The following is a 15,278-nucleotide window of genomic DNA, read 5'->3' on the forward strand; positions in this document are numbered from 1 at the left end:
ACACACACACACACACACGGGGAGGGGCTGATCCTCCCCCCCCCCCCACACACACACACACACGGGGAGGGGCTGATCCTCCCCCCCACACACACGGGGAGGGGCTGGAACCAAGGGGCAGGGGTCGGGGAGAGCAGCTCAGTCGCCCCCCCCTCTCCCCCACGTCTCTTCTGAGTGTTAATTTCTCCCTGGATCGAACTCCCTCAGGGGTTGAGGCCCTGGGGGATTTTAACCCCAGCCCCGACGCCCGCAAACGCTGAAGGCATCCCCATGTGACTCCCGAATTGCCTCACTTGTGTTGATGCCCTACCTTAGTCCTAGGGTCCATCCTGTTGATGATTATTAATCCCCATCCCCCTTTTCTTGTACCTCTGTCTCTGGGCCTTCTGTCTGTAAAGGGGGTTAAACCCTGACTTGTGTCATTTCAAGACTGTCCCCTGATAGGGTTAAATCTTGGGACCCATGTGGTTATCCTGTGTTTTGCTACAATCTCCCTGACCTTGCTCTCTCTGGCTATACGGTACCCTGGGACTTTCCTTCTCATTCCCCCGATACCCTCTTCCTGTGACCGGTTGGCTTTGTCCCATGGGAAGAGCTTAGTCCCGATTGACTTCTCTGCTTTTTCTGAGACTTCATGCAGTTGTCTGTTTATGAGGCTGGGTGCTTAAGGTTTTGCAATTCTGCTCATTTACTGGTGTGTCTAGGGTTAAATCATCTTTGATTCTGAGCCAAATAACATGGTACAGTCCTGTAATAGGCCCTTAAAACTATATAAGACCAGCACAGCCTTCTTCCTCAGTTGTGGGAAATTAGCTTTTTGGGCATCTAGTAAGATGTTCTTAAATGATTCCCAATTTTCATTCACACTTTTCTGATTAAATTCTTACTCCCAGCTGATTTGGCTCTTATTTGTTTTCAGCTTTGTGAAATTGGTCCTGTTAAAGCGCCAAGTATATGTATTGCTGGTCTGGGCTTTATTCTGCTTGTACATTATAAATGTGAGCCAGTCATGATCACTTGTACCTAAGCTACCATTAATTTTTAGTTCTGTGACCAGTTCCTCTTTATCTGTTAGGACGAGGTCTAACATAGCATTTGTCCATGTTGGCTGCAACACTTTTTGGGTTAGGAAATTGTCATCTATTATGTTTAGAAATTCCAAGGATGTTTTAGTCCTGGCAGCATGAGACCTCCAGCATGTGTCATTCAGATTGAAGTCCCATGTGATCATGCAGCTTTTTTTCCTACACATTGTAAATAGGCGTGTAAGCAGGTGGTTATCCTGTTCCTTAGTGTGATTTGGTGGGTTGTAGCAGACACTAGCTAGTACCCTGTCTTGTGCTTTATCTGTTAGGATCTTGATCCATAAGCATTGAGGATCATTTTCTTCTGAGTTATCGGTGACTCGGAAGCAGGTAATGCCGTTTTTGACGTAGTGCCACTTCCTCTCCCCTTTTGCCCCCTTGATCCTTCCTAACCATTTATTTTAACATTCCTGTCATGCAACTCATCCCACCAGGGTTCAGTAATGCCAACGTGATCGAATTTATGCTCATAAATGAGCAATTCCAATTCCTCTCGTTTGCTACCCAGCTCCTAGCACTGGTGTGTCAACAATTCAAGAATTTCTTCTCTTCATGTCCTCTGGTTTCTTGATTAATTTTGTTCTTAACCTCTTGATTTTGTCGTCATATAAAATAAATAAAAATAAATTAATGGAGATATCCTATCTCCTAGAAGTGGAAGGGACCTTGAAAGGTCATCTACTCCAGCCCCCTGCCTTCACTAGCAGGACCAAGTACTGATTTTTGCCCCAGATCCCTAAGTGGCCCCCTCAAGGATTGAACTCACAACCCTGGGTTTAGCAGGCCAATGGTCAAACCACTGACCTATCCCTCCCCCCTTTTCACCTTCCCTTTTGCTATTCGTTTAAACCCCTCCCGATGACTCTAGCCAGCCTGTTCCTGAGGAGACTGGTCCCCCTTTACTGAGGTGGAGACCATCCAAACTACACAGCCCCCTCTCCCCATAGAAACTGGGCCCATGTTCCACAAAACCAAAGCCCTTCACCCTCCACCACTTACCTAGCCAGAAGTTTACTTCCAGAATCGTCTACCTTCTCTTCCTTCTTCCTTTGCTTGAGGGACAAGAAGGATCTCCGAGAAGATGGCTTTGCCATGAGGCCTATAAAAACAACAATTGGGCTGTTCGTTTGCTGAGAGCACTGCCTATCAGGCTGACCAGTATTGTCTCTGTTTTCTTGTATTCCCCGGCAGACTGTTTGTCTCCACCTGTTGGCTTTTGTCTTATCCCTAGTCTGTACGCTGTTTGGACAGGAACTGTCTTTCTGTACTGTTTGTCCAGTGCCTAGCATGCCGGCTCCTAGGACAATGTAGGGGAGCTCCAGACTGTCATAGGTGTGTGGAGCACCAAGTGAAACAGCTCTCAGCTGGGTTATGCCACACAGCACATCTGGTGCCAGTGCTAGTGCTGCCACCAGGGGAGCTGAACTGATGGAAAGAGTAGTGGCATGTTTTAGGCAAAAGTCACTGTGACAATCTTCGAGGTGGTCCCTTTCAGAACAGCGCTCAGACCGACTGTTGATGGTGGGAAGCTTCTGACTTGCTGCTGCCCATGTTGTGCCTGCTCTGCACTGCAGGCAGAGGGCACTGCTTGCTAGGGCTATGAACCCAGCACACCCTGCCAGCGCTGAATCTCACTAGAGTAAGAAAAATACCAGCACAGCGTCTCCTGAAACGCTGCAAAGTGATCAAAACCTTCGTGCTCATATTTGCGTGGGGATCACGTGAACGCACACCTGAAGGCTATGATAGATATTTAAACTATGTAAGGGCCTTGGAAAATTGCTCCGTGTTGGCAAAAGTATATGTGTTCGCCCCCATTCAACAAAGAATTTAAGAATTGCTTATATCCCATTAACTCTTCATACTACACTTAAATCTCTACTTCAGGCTTGTCTCTTGCTGTTCTGATTCTTTAGGAGTCTTTTATTCATGCTGATTTTAAAGCAGACTGACTTTCAGTTCAGAAACTGAACATCTCTGTTTTTCTTACTAGGAAGAAGATCTGTTACCAGATGTCTGCAGGGAAATAGTCGTGAAGTGGTCTGAAACTCAGAATGTTGGAGTAAGAGAAAAAAAAGAAGGTAGTGTTGATGCTTTGCATGTCTTAGTCAAATAGCACGTGTAATACAAGGGACACTGTCAAGATGAGACTTGCACCTAAAAACCCTTAGCTTTGTTAGCAGTAAACCCTGCGATTACTAATCCAGTTGCAAATCTCATTTAATGTTCATTGGCATTGCTGCGTTTTTGCCTTGCACTCTGCTTAGAAGGGTTGGTTGGTTGTACTGCTGCTGTTTGGGTTCATAGTCCTGTAGGGGGAAGAGAGTACTTCTTCTATTAGATTGTGTAAAACCTTCCTTCACAAAAACCTACAGCTTGGAAACCTAGGTGTAGCGTGTAGGTGCTCAGGCCTGGACCATGCAACCTGTCTTAGAGGGGTTTGCTTCTTTGTTTAAAGAAATATGTAAGTAAGTTTTCCTGGCATAGCTATGTGGTTAGGGGGATGATCAGTATCAGAATGCTTATACCAGTATAGTTTATGTTGATTCCCCAAACTGCTGGCATAAGCATTTTTATACTGATAGAGGTGTTTAACAAGCACCTTCGTGCTTTTGCCCATGCTGCCCCTCATGTCTGGGAGGAGCACCACATAAACATCCACAAAGCTACCTCATTATCCTCTTTCAAATCCCTCCTTAAAACTCATTTGCTGTGATGCTTACAGAAAATTTGAGAATAGTTAAGCAGCTGGTGTGGTGAGACCACGGCCCATCATGAGGACCAGTATTGTGTCCGTGTTTCCTTGTGCTCCCCTTTCTGTATCCATCTGTTGTTTCTTGTTTTATACTTAGATCATAAGCACTTTGAGCCAAAGTCTTTTTGTTCTGTGTCTGTACAGCACCAAGCATGGTGGGGTCCTGCTCTGTGACTGGGACTCCTAGGAACTACCACAACACAAATAACAACCAATAACTATTCCTGGGGGAATTCTGTGCCAAAAAAATTTAAAAAATTCTGCGCACAATATCTTCAAATTCTGCAAAATTCTGCATATTTTATTTGTCAAAATAACACAATATAATCACACCAGTTTCAATTATTTTTGGTCATTTATTTCAGAATACCTGTCTGTAACAATGCAGACAACAAAAAAGATTCAGGAAATGCTTTTTGACAAATAGATTCCTTACTAGACATATTGATAGAGAACTCTGAGTAATTCATTTAAACTACAACACAGGACTGTATTTCCAGCACCCCTCAGAAGCAATGCAAAGGCTGGGGGGAGTCAGGGGTAATGGAGGGGCTGAGGGAAAGGATAGTATTTGCTGGGAAGGAGCCTGGATGTGAACTTGGAGGGTTGTTGGGGGTGGGTGAGAAAAGTCTGGAACAGGTTTTTTGGGGGGCCAGGTAGGGACTGTTAGGGAGCTTCCCCCAGGCAGGCCCTGGCTGACCCCTAGCCTCACCCATTCAGCCTGGCACATCTGTCCCGTCCCCATGTCTCCTTGCATCCCCTATCCACATGTGTCCCTCCACCTCCACTCAGACACCTACTCCCGCATCTCCATATGGCCCTGCACCCCCCTCCCCTGTCCCAATGTGTCTTCCCCCACTCAGCCACTCCCCTGTGTCCCTGCACCCCCTCCCCTATCCGTCTCTGTGCCCCCACTCAGCCAACCCCTTCCTTCAGTAGCTCTGCACCCCCTTCCCCTCTGTCCCTGCACCTCCCTCCCCCCTGTGACCCTGCGCCTCCACTCCCATTCAGCCCCTGCCCCAGTCTGTCATCCCCCCACTAGCCCTTATGAGCCGCTGTCTGCCCCTGCAGCAGCCCCACGCTGTCTGTCCCCCTATAGCCCCTCTCTCCTGCCCTGGCCCGACAGGCGCTGCAAAGAAGGCAGGCTCTTTCTCTTCCCTAGCTGGCTGGGAGCTGCTGTGTTCTAGTGTCACAGCATCCTCTGGTGGGCAAAAGGCAGAACTGCAGCAACATTCTTGCACAAAAATTAAAAATATGCACGGCTCATTAATTCTGCGCATGCGCAATGGTGCAGAATTCCCCCAGGAGTAAATAACACATGAGGAACGGTTTTCTGGTTAGTTATACCAGCATAATTCAACTGGCAGAACTTTACAGTGCAGGCAAGGCCTCACCATTGGGCCTACACTGTATTGACTATTTTTGTAGAGTCTAAGACCAGAAGGGACCATCTAATTTGACCTCCTGTGTATATCAGGCCATTACATTTCACCCAGATACCCTTATATTGATCCTGATAACATCAGTTAAACTAAAGCATTTTAGTCCTGTGGAGATTCATCTATTGCATTCCACGGGCAGAGAACAGGAGAAACTGAGGTGCCACCACTGCCTGAGGACTGTGCAATGGTCAGGAAATGATGAGATGCCCAGATGGCTCCAGCAGGTGGACCATGGTCTATGCTGCAGAGGAAGATGGAAAACCGCAAAGGTCCCTGCCAATCTGACTTGGGAGAAAATTCCTTCCTGACCTCAGGTCTGGTGATCAGTTTGACTGTGAGCGTCAGCCAGGCATTGAAGACACCAGCTTCTCCATAACACTATACCCCACGGGCTCACCCAACTGGTATCCTGGTTCTAGCCATGGCAGATCTCAGATGCTTCAGAGGAAGGTGGAAAAAAAATAGCTTCCCAGATTGCAATTGTGCCTCAGGGAGGAAATTCCTTACTGAGCCCTGCAGGAGACTGTCTGAAGCATAAGATTAAATTATAGTGATCAGAATATGGAGCTACAGGGGTCAGAAACATGTTGAGGGCAATGCTGGTCTCCCCCTAGCCCGTGAAGGAAGGGCCTGACCTGGGATTCACAGATTCCAAGGCCAGAAGGGACCATGACCAGCGAGCCAGGCTGGTCAATACACTGAATAGATTGAGCTCCTTAAGCCACACGTCATAGAGCTTGTTCTCCAGCCTCTGGATCTCTTCTGTGACCTTCCTTTGAACTCTTTCCAGTATGTCCACATCTGCCTTGACGTCTGAACACCGGAACTAGGCCATGTTCTAGTAGCCGTCTGACTATGCTCAGAGCATTTCCCTCTTCTGTTTTAGATTCCCCTTTTTGTGCAGCCACAGTTCACGTTGCTGTAGCACTGCACTGAGGGCTGCTTTTGCCTTTTAAAACTATTGGCACCACGTGGGCAGTCCTCCAGCCCTTGGGAATTTCCCCTGTATTCCAAGATTTATTAACATCTAACGTTAGTGCGTCAGACAGTTCCTCAGCTAGATCTTCGTCGAGCAGGCGGGGCTCAGGGTTTCTCAGAAAGGATAGGACTAGTTACCTGGCCTGGTGATTTGGAAGTGTGGTATTTTTAGCAGTCTGCTTGGGTACATATGGTAAATCCTCTGCTCCATCCACAATGTCTGGGATGGGTACACCCTCCAGTGGACCTTCTTTATTTCGAATATGTTCTAAAAATGCCTTCGTATTGTCTTTAACATTATTGGCCATTGATTCCTTTGGCTTCAGTTGCTTACATATTTTAACATGTGACTTATTACTTACCATTTATTTTCCCTTCTTTCCATCCTTTAGATATTTTTAGGTTTTATCACTGCTTCCGCATTTCCTCGTATGGCTTCTTGCCCGATGTAACTTTTTTCATGTCTGTGGAATTGTGGTCTGATGGGGTCTGCAGACCTCACACTGATCAGGAAGGGGAGTCAAGGGTGGTCAGTCTAACCTGATTGCGAGGGTCTGAGCCATTTCCTCCAGCAGCCAGTGGCTTGGACTCCTCAGCCACAGCTCTGAAATAACCCAACTCCCTCAAGCCACAAGTTCAAATCTCAGCAGCGTCCAGCTCCGCCCTTCATTTTCTGAAGCACACAGCTAGAGTTCCACACCTGACTTGCTGGGTTACAGCTTTAATAATGTCCAACCTGTCTGCTCTGTGAACTCTGAAGATCACATGGCAATTTTTTGTAAGCGGGGGGATTTCATTGGCCAAAACTTTCTTTATTCACACACACTGTGCTGGTTGACTATTGTGCTCCTCCCCAGAGGTGGCTGCATTTCAGTTGTGCTATACATGTAAAGTGTGTGAAACACTTTGACTGAAAGGCTTTGCAGACAAACACGCCAGCCGTTGCCTATTGAAAAAAGGCACCTGGCCTCTATCTGGCGATGTCAGACACTGGCCGCAGTGGAGGCACTCATTAATGCCCTGATTTCTCTCCTTCCCAGATGAGATCCAGGCAATTGCCAGCATGATCGAAAAGCAGGCCCAGATCGTCGTGAAGCCAAAGGAGGTTTCCCAGGATGAGAAGCTGAGGAAAGCTGCTCTCCTGGCTCAGTATGCCAATGTAACAGATGAGGAGGAATATCCTTTCCCTACCACAAGGCCCATGTTGAGAATGTGCTGGCCACCTTCCCAGGCTGCTTTTGAGGGTGAACGTTTAAATCTGCTTCCTGTGGCTTTCTTGCCCCTTTGGATTTTAGTTAGTGACCTAGGACCACTCAAGCCCCCTTCGATTCTGTTGTAGCTGGTTTGGCAGGAGTGGTATTGCTCCGTGTTCTGTGCAGCACAGTCTGAATGAGCCATGGAAGCAAACTAAAGGCAGGGAACTATTGTGCTGAGAAACTTTCATTTTCTATCACTAGTTTCCTGATGGCAACATCCTACGTCCTGCTAGATCAGAGCAGATCATTGGTCCATTGAACTTGAGCCCTTGCCTCTGGCAGCAGTTGCTACCTGATGTTTTGGAGGAGGGTGTAAAAACGGCTCTCATGCGCCTATCCAGTTGTGCAGTGCAGGTTTGGGTAGCAGTGGGGAGAGACTTCCTGCCCCCTCATGTGCACTGACCTTGGCATCCCCCACCTCCATCCCAGACCCCAGCAACAATATGAGCTGGGCCACAGCCTGCAATGGCTTGTGAGATCTGTTCATGGAAGCCGTTTCCAGGAATAGAATGGCTGGTCACAGCAGCCCACTCAGCTAATGTATTGTATGCAGCCTTCGCTTTCTGCAGAAGACTTTCAAGCTGCTCCTCTGACAGGAGTGACTGGGGGGGCAGAGGGCAGGCTTTCCTGTGGAGAGCTGGGTGTATTGAAATAACGGGACTTGTACCTGGTGTTCTTGCCGAGGAAAAGGAGTGCGGACTCCTGGGTTCCATTCCTCGCTCTGCGGGACACTGAGCAAGTCCCTTGATCAGCTTCTGACACCTCAGCAGTTTTGTTGAAAGGGTGAATGTCTCCCGTGTTCTGAGATCCTAGGACAAAGGAGACTCTCGGGGTGCAAAGTTCCATTAATAGTCTCCAAGTTTCCTTAGTTCTCTCACTGGAGCAGATGAACAGGACGGAGCCACTGCAGCAGCACTAACGATTGGATCAGAAAAATGTATCCTTTGAAAATCCCAGCTCGCTAGGCACTGAGGCTTTTCTGGAAGGACTGTAAGTTCTGCATTGAATTTCCCTTTGTTCTCTCTCCCTCTCCTGCTTCCTGATGTATAAAAATCTGAAAGGTCCCATTCCCCGCTGCTGGGTTTTGTTACCTTGGAAACGCAGCTCTTCCCTGCAGACCTGGTGAGGAAAGGAGGAGTGACTTCTTCGGATCATTACCCTCTTACTAACCACATTTCACTTAAGCATCTGACACTCACTGAGGGAGGGGAGGGACTGGGGGGAGCGCTCCTTGAAAGATTCAGCCCTGTCCCCCTTCAGTTACACAAGGAGAGAGCCCAAGCCACGGCTGGGGCAGGCTCACAACTGGTGCAAGTCATCCGAGCTCCTTTGAGTCAGCGGAGCTGATTTACCCAGCTGAGGATCTGCCCCTGTTGTTGGGAGGTTCTTGTGCAACTCTGCACAGTGCTTTGTACTGCTAGTTACTGGTACGACCTCTGGGGTGGGTCAAGTTCTAGGGTTAGTCACACTTGTACACGTCGCCAGGATGAGCACCTCTGTATAGCTATCACTGTGCCCACAGAAGGGGGTCGTACCACTTTACCTATTTATGTAGATTTAAAGTAATTACAATGCTGCTTAGCCCCAACATCATTAACAGACAATACATAAAAATCCCATCAGCTTTCACAGGCACTGGCCATCTGTCACCATATCAGTTTTTAAGATGTCCTGTTAAGGGTACAAAACCTGTGCTCAGAGCAACAAATACTCTTCCAGCAAAAGAGGGGTGTAACCGGCTTGCCATTCCTGATTGTTCTAATGGAAAAGCCAAGCAGCACCTCCCTTGCTATGCCCTCCGCCCCAAACCTTCAGGCTTACTTCATAAAGAAGCAAACGCTGAGGGCACACATCCATTGCCCTCCCTTTGCACATCACGTGTAGCAGAAGCCATGGCTACTGGTATGCAAGCTCTGTTACTCTGCAGAGCGGAGTTCTGACCAGGTGAATGGGGCATGACAACACAGAGCAGTGTGGGCAGCCAGATTCCATGTGCATCTAGATGGGTGCTGCCAGGGCTTAGGGAGGCAAATCCTCTTCACCCTGGCCACAGCACAGCAGTAGTGCCTGATGGCAGTGCCAGTGATGTGGCTCAGCAAGGCAGGGGGCATAGTCGCTGTCTATAGCATCACTGCACCCTAGCACACAGGAGTTTGGGGGGGCCCAGGAGTGGGGCTGGTGGAACTACTGCCTAGTCCCCTCACCCCATGGTGATGTAGTGCAGGAGCTAGGAAGGCTGTTTGTGGTGTCAGCTGTGAAAAACCACTGCTCAGCAATCTGAGGGTGAATCTCTTCCCTGGCCCTTTGACAGCCCTCTGCTGCGGCCGAGGGGCTCCGGTGGTGCACTGGGGCTAGCGTTTGGCAGACTGTGAAGTGAGAGAATCTTCTCTGAAGAGCGGCTTCCAAGCATGCTGCTTTCCTGGGCACACAGCAGTGGAGCACAGCTTGGCTGCACATAGCACCCGGACCCAGAAGCTGCCTTTAAGTTTCTGCAAAGCAGCCATGGAGAGAGCGCAGTGTGGACTGCTGACCCTGGTAAAGGAAAGCTGCAATATTAGGTGCTACTGGAAAGGGGGGGGGGTCTGGAATAAGGCAGCCCCCACTCCAGCCTGTGTGCACTAACTCCTACACACCAGTTTAAATATATACCCACGGAGAGAGAGCATTGAAAAGAGCCCAGGGACCTACATGAGCCCAGCCAAAGCGTGTCCTTTATCCTCCTTACCTTGCAACCAGCGTTGTTCCGTAACACAAATGTGGAGGCTGTCGTAAACGCGAGGAAGCTGGAGAGAGATTCTCTGCGGGACGAGTCCCAGAAGAAAAAAGAGCAAGACAAACACCAGCGAGAGAAGGACAAGCTGGCCAAGCAGGAGCGGAAGGAGAAGGAGAAGAAGAGGACACAGAAGGGCGAGCGGAAGCGATAGCTGTGATTTTTCCTGTTGGACTCCTTCAAAGGATAGAATAAATTATGCATAGGGGGTGTTTTAAACAGAAACTCTGGGCAGATGGCTGGCAAGTGGGTCTTGGAAGCATTTTCCCTTTTGTTTACACAGCCAAAAAAAAAAAATGCCAACACTTATATGCAAACTGTGCTTGTGGTGTCAAGTGTGCTGGTCAGTTGTTGTGGCCAATGTCTGTACCAAAGAACTGTGAAGTGGCTGAATTAGTTTTTAAAATGTCATATTTTACTTTTGACCACTTGAAAAAACCCAGGGGGAAGCTGTTGGAGGAGCGTAAACTCTTGCCTCCTTGTATTGCCCCAGGAAAGTCATGCTACTGGGGGTGAGCACAAGCAAAGCCCCATTTCCAAGGCATATCCTGGGGCCTTTGATGGATGAGCTGCTAGCGGGTGGGTGTATATTTATTTTCAAGTTTGACTTGCTTGGGCAAATAGCCTTTTCTTCGACAGTGAATACAATCTGTGGTTTCCTCTGTGGCTGAGGTGAAGGTTTGTGCCTGAGCTGGGAGCATGTCCTATGGATGCTGCAAGCCTGAGAAGTAAAGCCCCAGGGAACGTAGGGCTAAGAACCAGGCTGGAAAAGGTGATAACTGGAGCAGTTGCCTACAGGCTCATACTGATCCTGTTTTGCACAAGAGGGCCCCTTTACTGGGGAAGTGCCTTTGTACCCTCTAGGTTATACTAAGCAGCAGTATAAAGATTCTGAATTTTAACATCATCGTAAGCCTTGATGCTGGTAGGCTGAAAATCAATTGTTTCTGGACTGTGGGAAACGCTAGTGTGGGGTTTAAAAAAAAAAAAAAAAAAAAAAGTCTCATAGGCTTTGTCTGTACTAGGACTTTTTTCTTAAAATTTCCTACAGCTGCTCCGAGTGCTAGCACCACGGGATGTTCCAGAATCCACTGGGTACTGATCTTCTGCCCCAGTGTTGCCTAACTCCGCTTGGAGCAGCTCTAGAAAGAATGGTGGTTACAATGCTGCTGGCCTGTCTAGCACTCCCACGGTGGAGCTGGGTCAATAGACCAGCCATGGGGCTGTTTCTGCTGAAAAGTTAATGGCTGGTGATCAGTGGCTTTCAGCCTTTCCCCTGAAAAGCTTATCAGGCTCCTGCAAAGGGACACTACTTGGATATCCTCAGCTGTGTTTGGTGGTGGTCAGAGACTTGCATTATTTTTCAAAGTGGCATTGGAGGACAACAATGTGCATCTGCCCTGGTCATGTGCAGTCTAAACTCCTTGTTGGGTCAGCATGTGCTACCCTTGCAAACCTCTTCCCTTGGTGACACTAGGCAGCTACTGTTCTCACTGAATGCTTTCCGCACAAATCTGATTAAAGGGCAGTGTGTTCTATTCAGCTAACTGCTGGGAATGTGACTATCCACCTACGTGACCTTTTCACTCAGACAATAAAATGGTGCTTGGCTGAGATTAAGGAATGTTTTACTTTTTCCTGGCTCCATTCCCCTAGAACCAGAGCACTACAGCAAATAAGTGTTAACATCTTCCACGTTATACCCCCTCTCCCTCAAATAAAATACTGATGTGTTTGCTGCTGCTTCTGATTTCTTCTAAAATATCCATTTTAAAACACATTATATGCTGCAGAGTAAGAATAATTTGCATATTTTAGCTACTCACATGTGGCCTAGCTTCACCCCCAGAGTATCATAGATGAACTCAACAGTTTTACGTCATGGAGGAGTTTGGCACATTTTATAAATCCTCCACTCATCTCAGTGTGAAGTGGAGTAAGTGCACTGCAGTCAGTGGCTAATTGCTCCCCCTGGCACCAAGTGTATCATGTGAACATGATGAAACCCTATTATGAGTGAGAGACTCTGGCTGTGGCCAGGTGTGGTGCTGGTAGGTGGAGGGAGAGAATTCCTTAATAGATCTGTGGGCAGAAACAGGAGCCAGGCCCTCCCTGGCCTCCACAGGCCTCTCTGCTCACTGAACCTCCACACAGCAAGCAGAGATCAGAGGGGGGCTACAGGCATTTTTAAGTAAGTGTGGCCAGACCACACTTCGTGTCTATGAGGTGGAACCCAGGCCCCAATAAAAAGTTCACCCTCCAGGGTTCCTGAGAAAGCAGCCCAGAGAAAGGAGTCACTGACATGCAGGAGTTAGGGGTGATTCTAATGGTCAAATAGACCAGAGGCCTCCCCTATTGTTCTAATCCCTAAGAAGGAAGAGTCCATTAGATTGTATGTGGATTGTAGAAAGCTAAATGTTATCACAGTGTCTGACGTGTACCCTGTGCCTAGAAGGGACAAGCTGGGAAGGACCCAATTCCTGACTACAATTGACCTCATTAAAGGTTAGTAGCAGAGGCCTTTGGACTTGGATGCCAGACTCAAATTGGCATATGCCACCCATTTGTACCAGGGGCATGTACCTGTTTCCTGGTTCTTTTGGCTTCAAGGGGGTCCTAGCTGCCTGCCAGAGGCTGGTAGATCGGTTAGTCGATGGCCTGGGGGGATTGTGTACTTTCAGTCAGATCTGCAATGAGTCCATGATCTATCTAAGGTGGGTGCTTCACAACATTCCGACAGCAGGCCTGACTGTACAAGTAGAGAAATGCAAGGTGGGGCTGGCAGAAGTAGGCTCTCTCAGCCATAGATGGGGGAGGGGCTGCATAAAACCAGACCCTGTCAAAGAAGAGGCTAAGAATTGGCCCACACCCCAGACAAGAAAATAGGCACAATCCTTTATTGGATGGCAGGATATTATTGATGGTTCGTCCTACATTTTAGTATTCTGACTGTTCCTGTCACTGATCTGTGTAAGCAGGGGAAGCCACACAAGGTTGTGTGGTCCAAACAGCATCAACAGGGCTTTTATGAACTGAAAGAAGCCCTGAGCACAGACTCAGTTCTAGCATGCCCAGGCACTGACAAGTTGTCAAGGCTGGATCCCCACTTTGAACTTTAGGGTACAAATGTAGGGGCCTGCATGAAAAACTTCTAAGCTTAACTACCAGCTTAGCTCTGGTTCGGCTGCCACCATTTCAATGGATTCCCTCCCTGGGAAGCCTTGAAAAACCTTCACCAAATCCCTGGTGAAAACAAATCCAAAACCCCTTGGATCTTAAAACAAGGAGAAATTAACCATTCCCCTCCTTCCTCCCACCAACTCCTGGTGAATCAAGATCCAAAACCCCTTTGGATCTAAAACAAGGAAAAATCAATCAGGTTCTTAAAAAGAAGGTTTTTAATTAAAGAAAAAGGTAAAAATCATCTCTGTAAAATCAGTATGGAAATAACCTTACAGGGTAATCAAACTTAAAGAGCTCAGAGGACTCCCCTCTAGTCTCAGGTTCAAAGTACAGCAAACAAAGATAAACACTCTGGTAAAAGGTACATTTACAAGTTGAGAAAAACAAAGGAAAACTAACACGCCTTGCCTGGCTATTTACTTACAAGTTTGAAATAGGAGAGACTTGCTTAGAAAGATGTGGAGAACCTGGATTGATGTCTGGTCCCTCTCAGTCCGGAGAAAGAACACCGTCCCAAAACAAAGAACACAAACAAAAGCCTTCCCCCACCCCAAGATTTGAAAGTATCTTGTCCCCTTATTGGTCCTTTAGGTCAGATGCCAGCCAGGTTACCTGAGCTTCTTAACCCTTTACAGGGAAAAGGATTTTGGAGTCTCTGGCCAGGAGGGATTTATAGTACTGTACACAGGACAGCTATTACCCTTCCCTTTATAGTTATGACACAAGTCTTTTATGGTATTCACAGACAAAGTGGTTACTAACCTTTCTGTAACTGTTGTTGTCTGAGATGTGTTGCACACGTCCATTCCAATGCAGGTATTTGTGCACGCCAAGCACAAAGAGAAAGGAGGAGGAGTACTTGTGGCATCTTAGAGACTAACATTTATTTGGGCATAAGCATAGCTTTCTGAGCACAGTTGACAAATTTTTCCCTTAGCGGTGTTCATCGGGTTGGCTCTAGCGCTTTCTGGCACCGCTCACTCATGATGCCGGTATAAGAAAGAACAGTTACCTGTTCCATAACTGGCGTTCTTTGAGATGTGTTGCTCCTGTCTATTCCACAGTAGATGTGCATGCTCACCACTTGCACTGGTGCCGGAAGTTTTTCCCTTAGCAGTATCCATAGCTGGGGAGCCCCGTGGCGACCCCTGGAGTGGCGCCTGTATATCACGCTATAAGGGGAGCCACAGGCTCCCCCCACCCTCGGTTCCTTCTTGCCGGACAACTCTGACAGAGGGGAAGGAGGGCAGGGTGTGGAATGGACAGGAACAACACATCTTGAAGAACGCCAGTTACGGAACAGGTACCTGTCCTTTCTTCGAGTGATTGCTCCTGTGTATTCCACAGTATGTGATTCCAAGCAGTATCTGTTGGAGGTGGGTAGGAGTTCACAATGGTTCGGGATGAAGTACCGCCCTGCCAAACGCGGTGTCGACCCTAGACTGGGAGACGATCGTGTAGTGCGAAGTAAACGTGCGAATTGAGACCCATGTGGCTGCCCTACAGATGTCCTGATTGGCGACATGGGCGGCGCAGGCAGCTGATGAGGCCTGAGCCCTCGTAGAGTGGGCCTTAATGATAAGTGGGGCAGGGGAATCCCTGCCAGGTTGTAGCACGTGCGTATGCACGAGGTAATCCAGTGGGAGAGCCACTGGGTAGTGATAGGTTGCCCTCTTACCCGCTTGGTCGAGGCAACAAAGAGCTGAGAGGATTTCTAGAACTGTTTAGTCCGATCCAGATAAAAAGCCAACATCCTATGCACATCTAGCGTGTGAAGGCAGCGTTCCTTGTTAGAGGTGTGGGGCTATG

At 48.0% G+C, this 15,278-nt stretch overlaps 1 protein-coding gene across 1 annotated transcript; it reads left to right on the plus strand.

The window, feature by feature from the left end:
- Positions 1-3,078: 3,078 nt before the first annotated feature.
- Positions 3,079-12,022, plus strand: CCDC43 (coiled-coil domain containing 43; the record flags this gene model as incomplete). The annotated part of the gene is given in 4 exon segments (XM_034756030.1): positions 3,079-3,166; positions 7,301-7,436; positions 8,395-8,453; positions 10,253-12,022. Coding segments are annotated over 4 exon segments (471 nt in total), but the record flags the coding sequence as incomplete, so codon positions are not given.
- Between the last annotated feature and the right edge of the window lie 3,256 nt (positions 12,023-15,278).

Source organism: Trachemys scripta, chromosome 23, assembly GCF_013100865.1.
Source record: "Trachemys scripta elegans isolate TJP31775 chromosome 23, CAS_Tse_1.0, whole genome shotgun sequence".
In the NCBI taxonomy this organism is placed as follows: Eukaryota; Metazoa; Chordata; order Testudines; family Emydidae; genus Trachemys; species Trachemys scripta.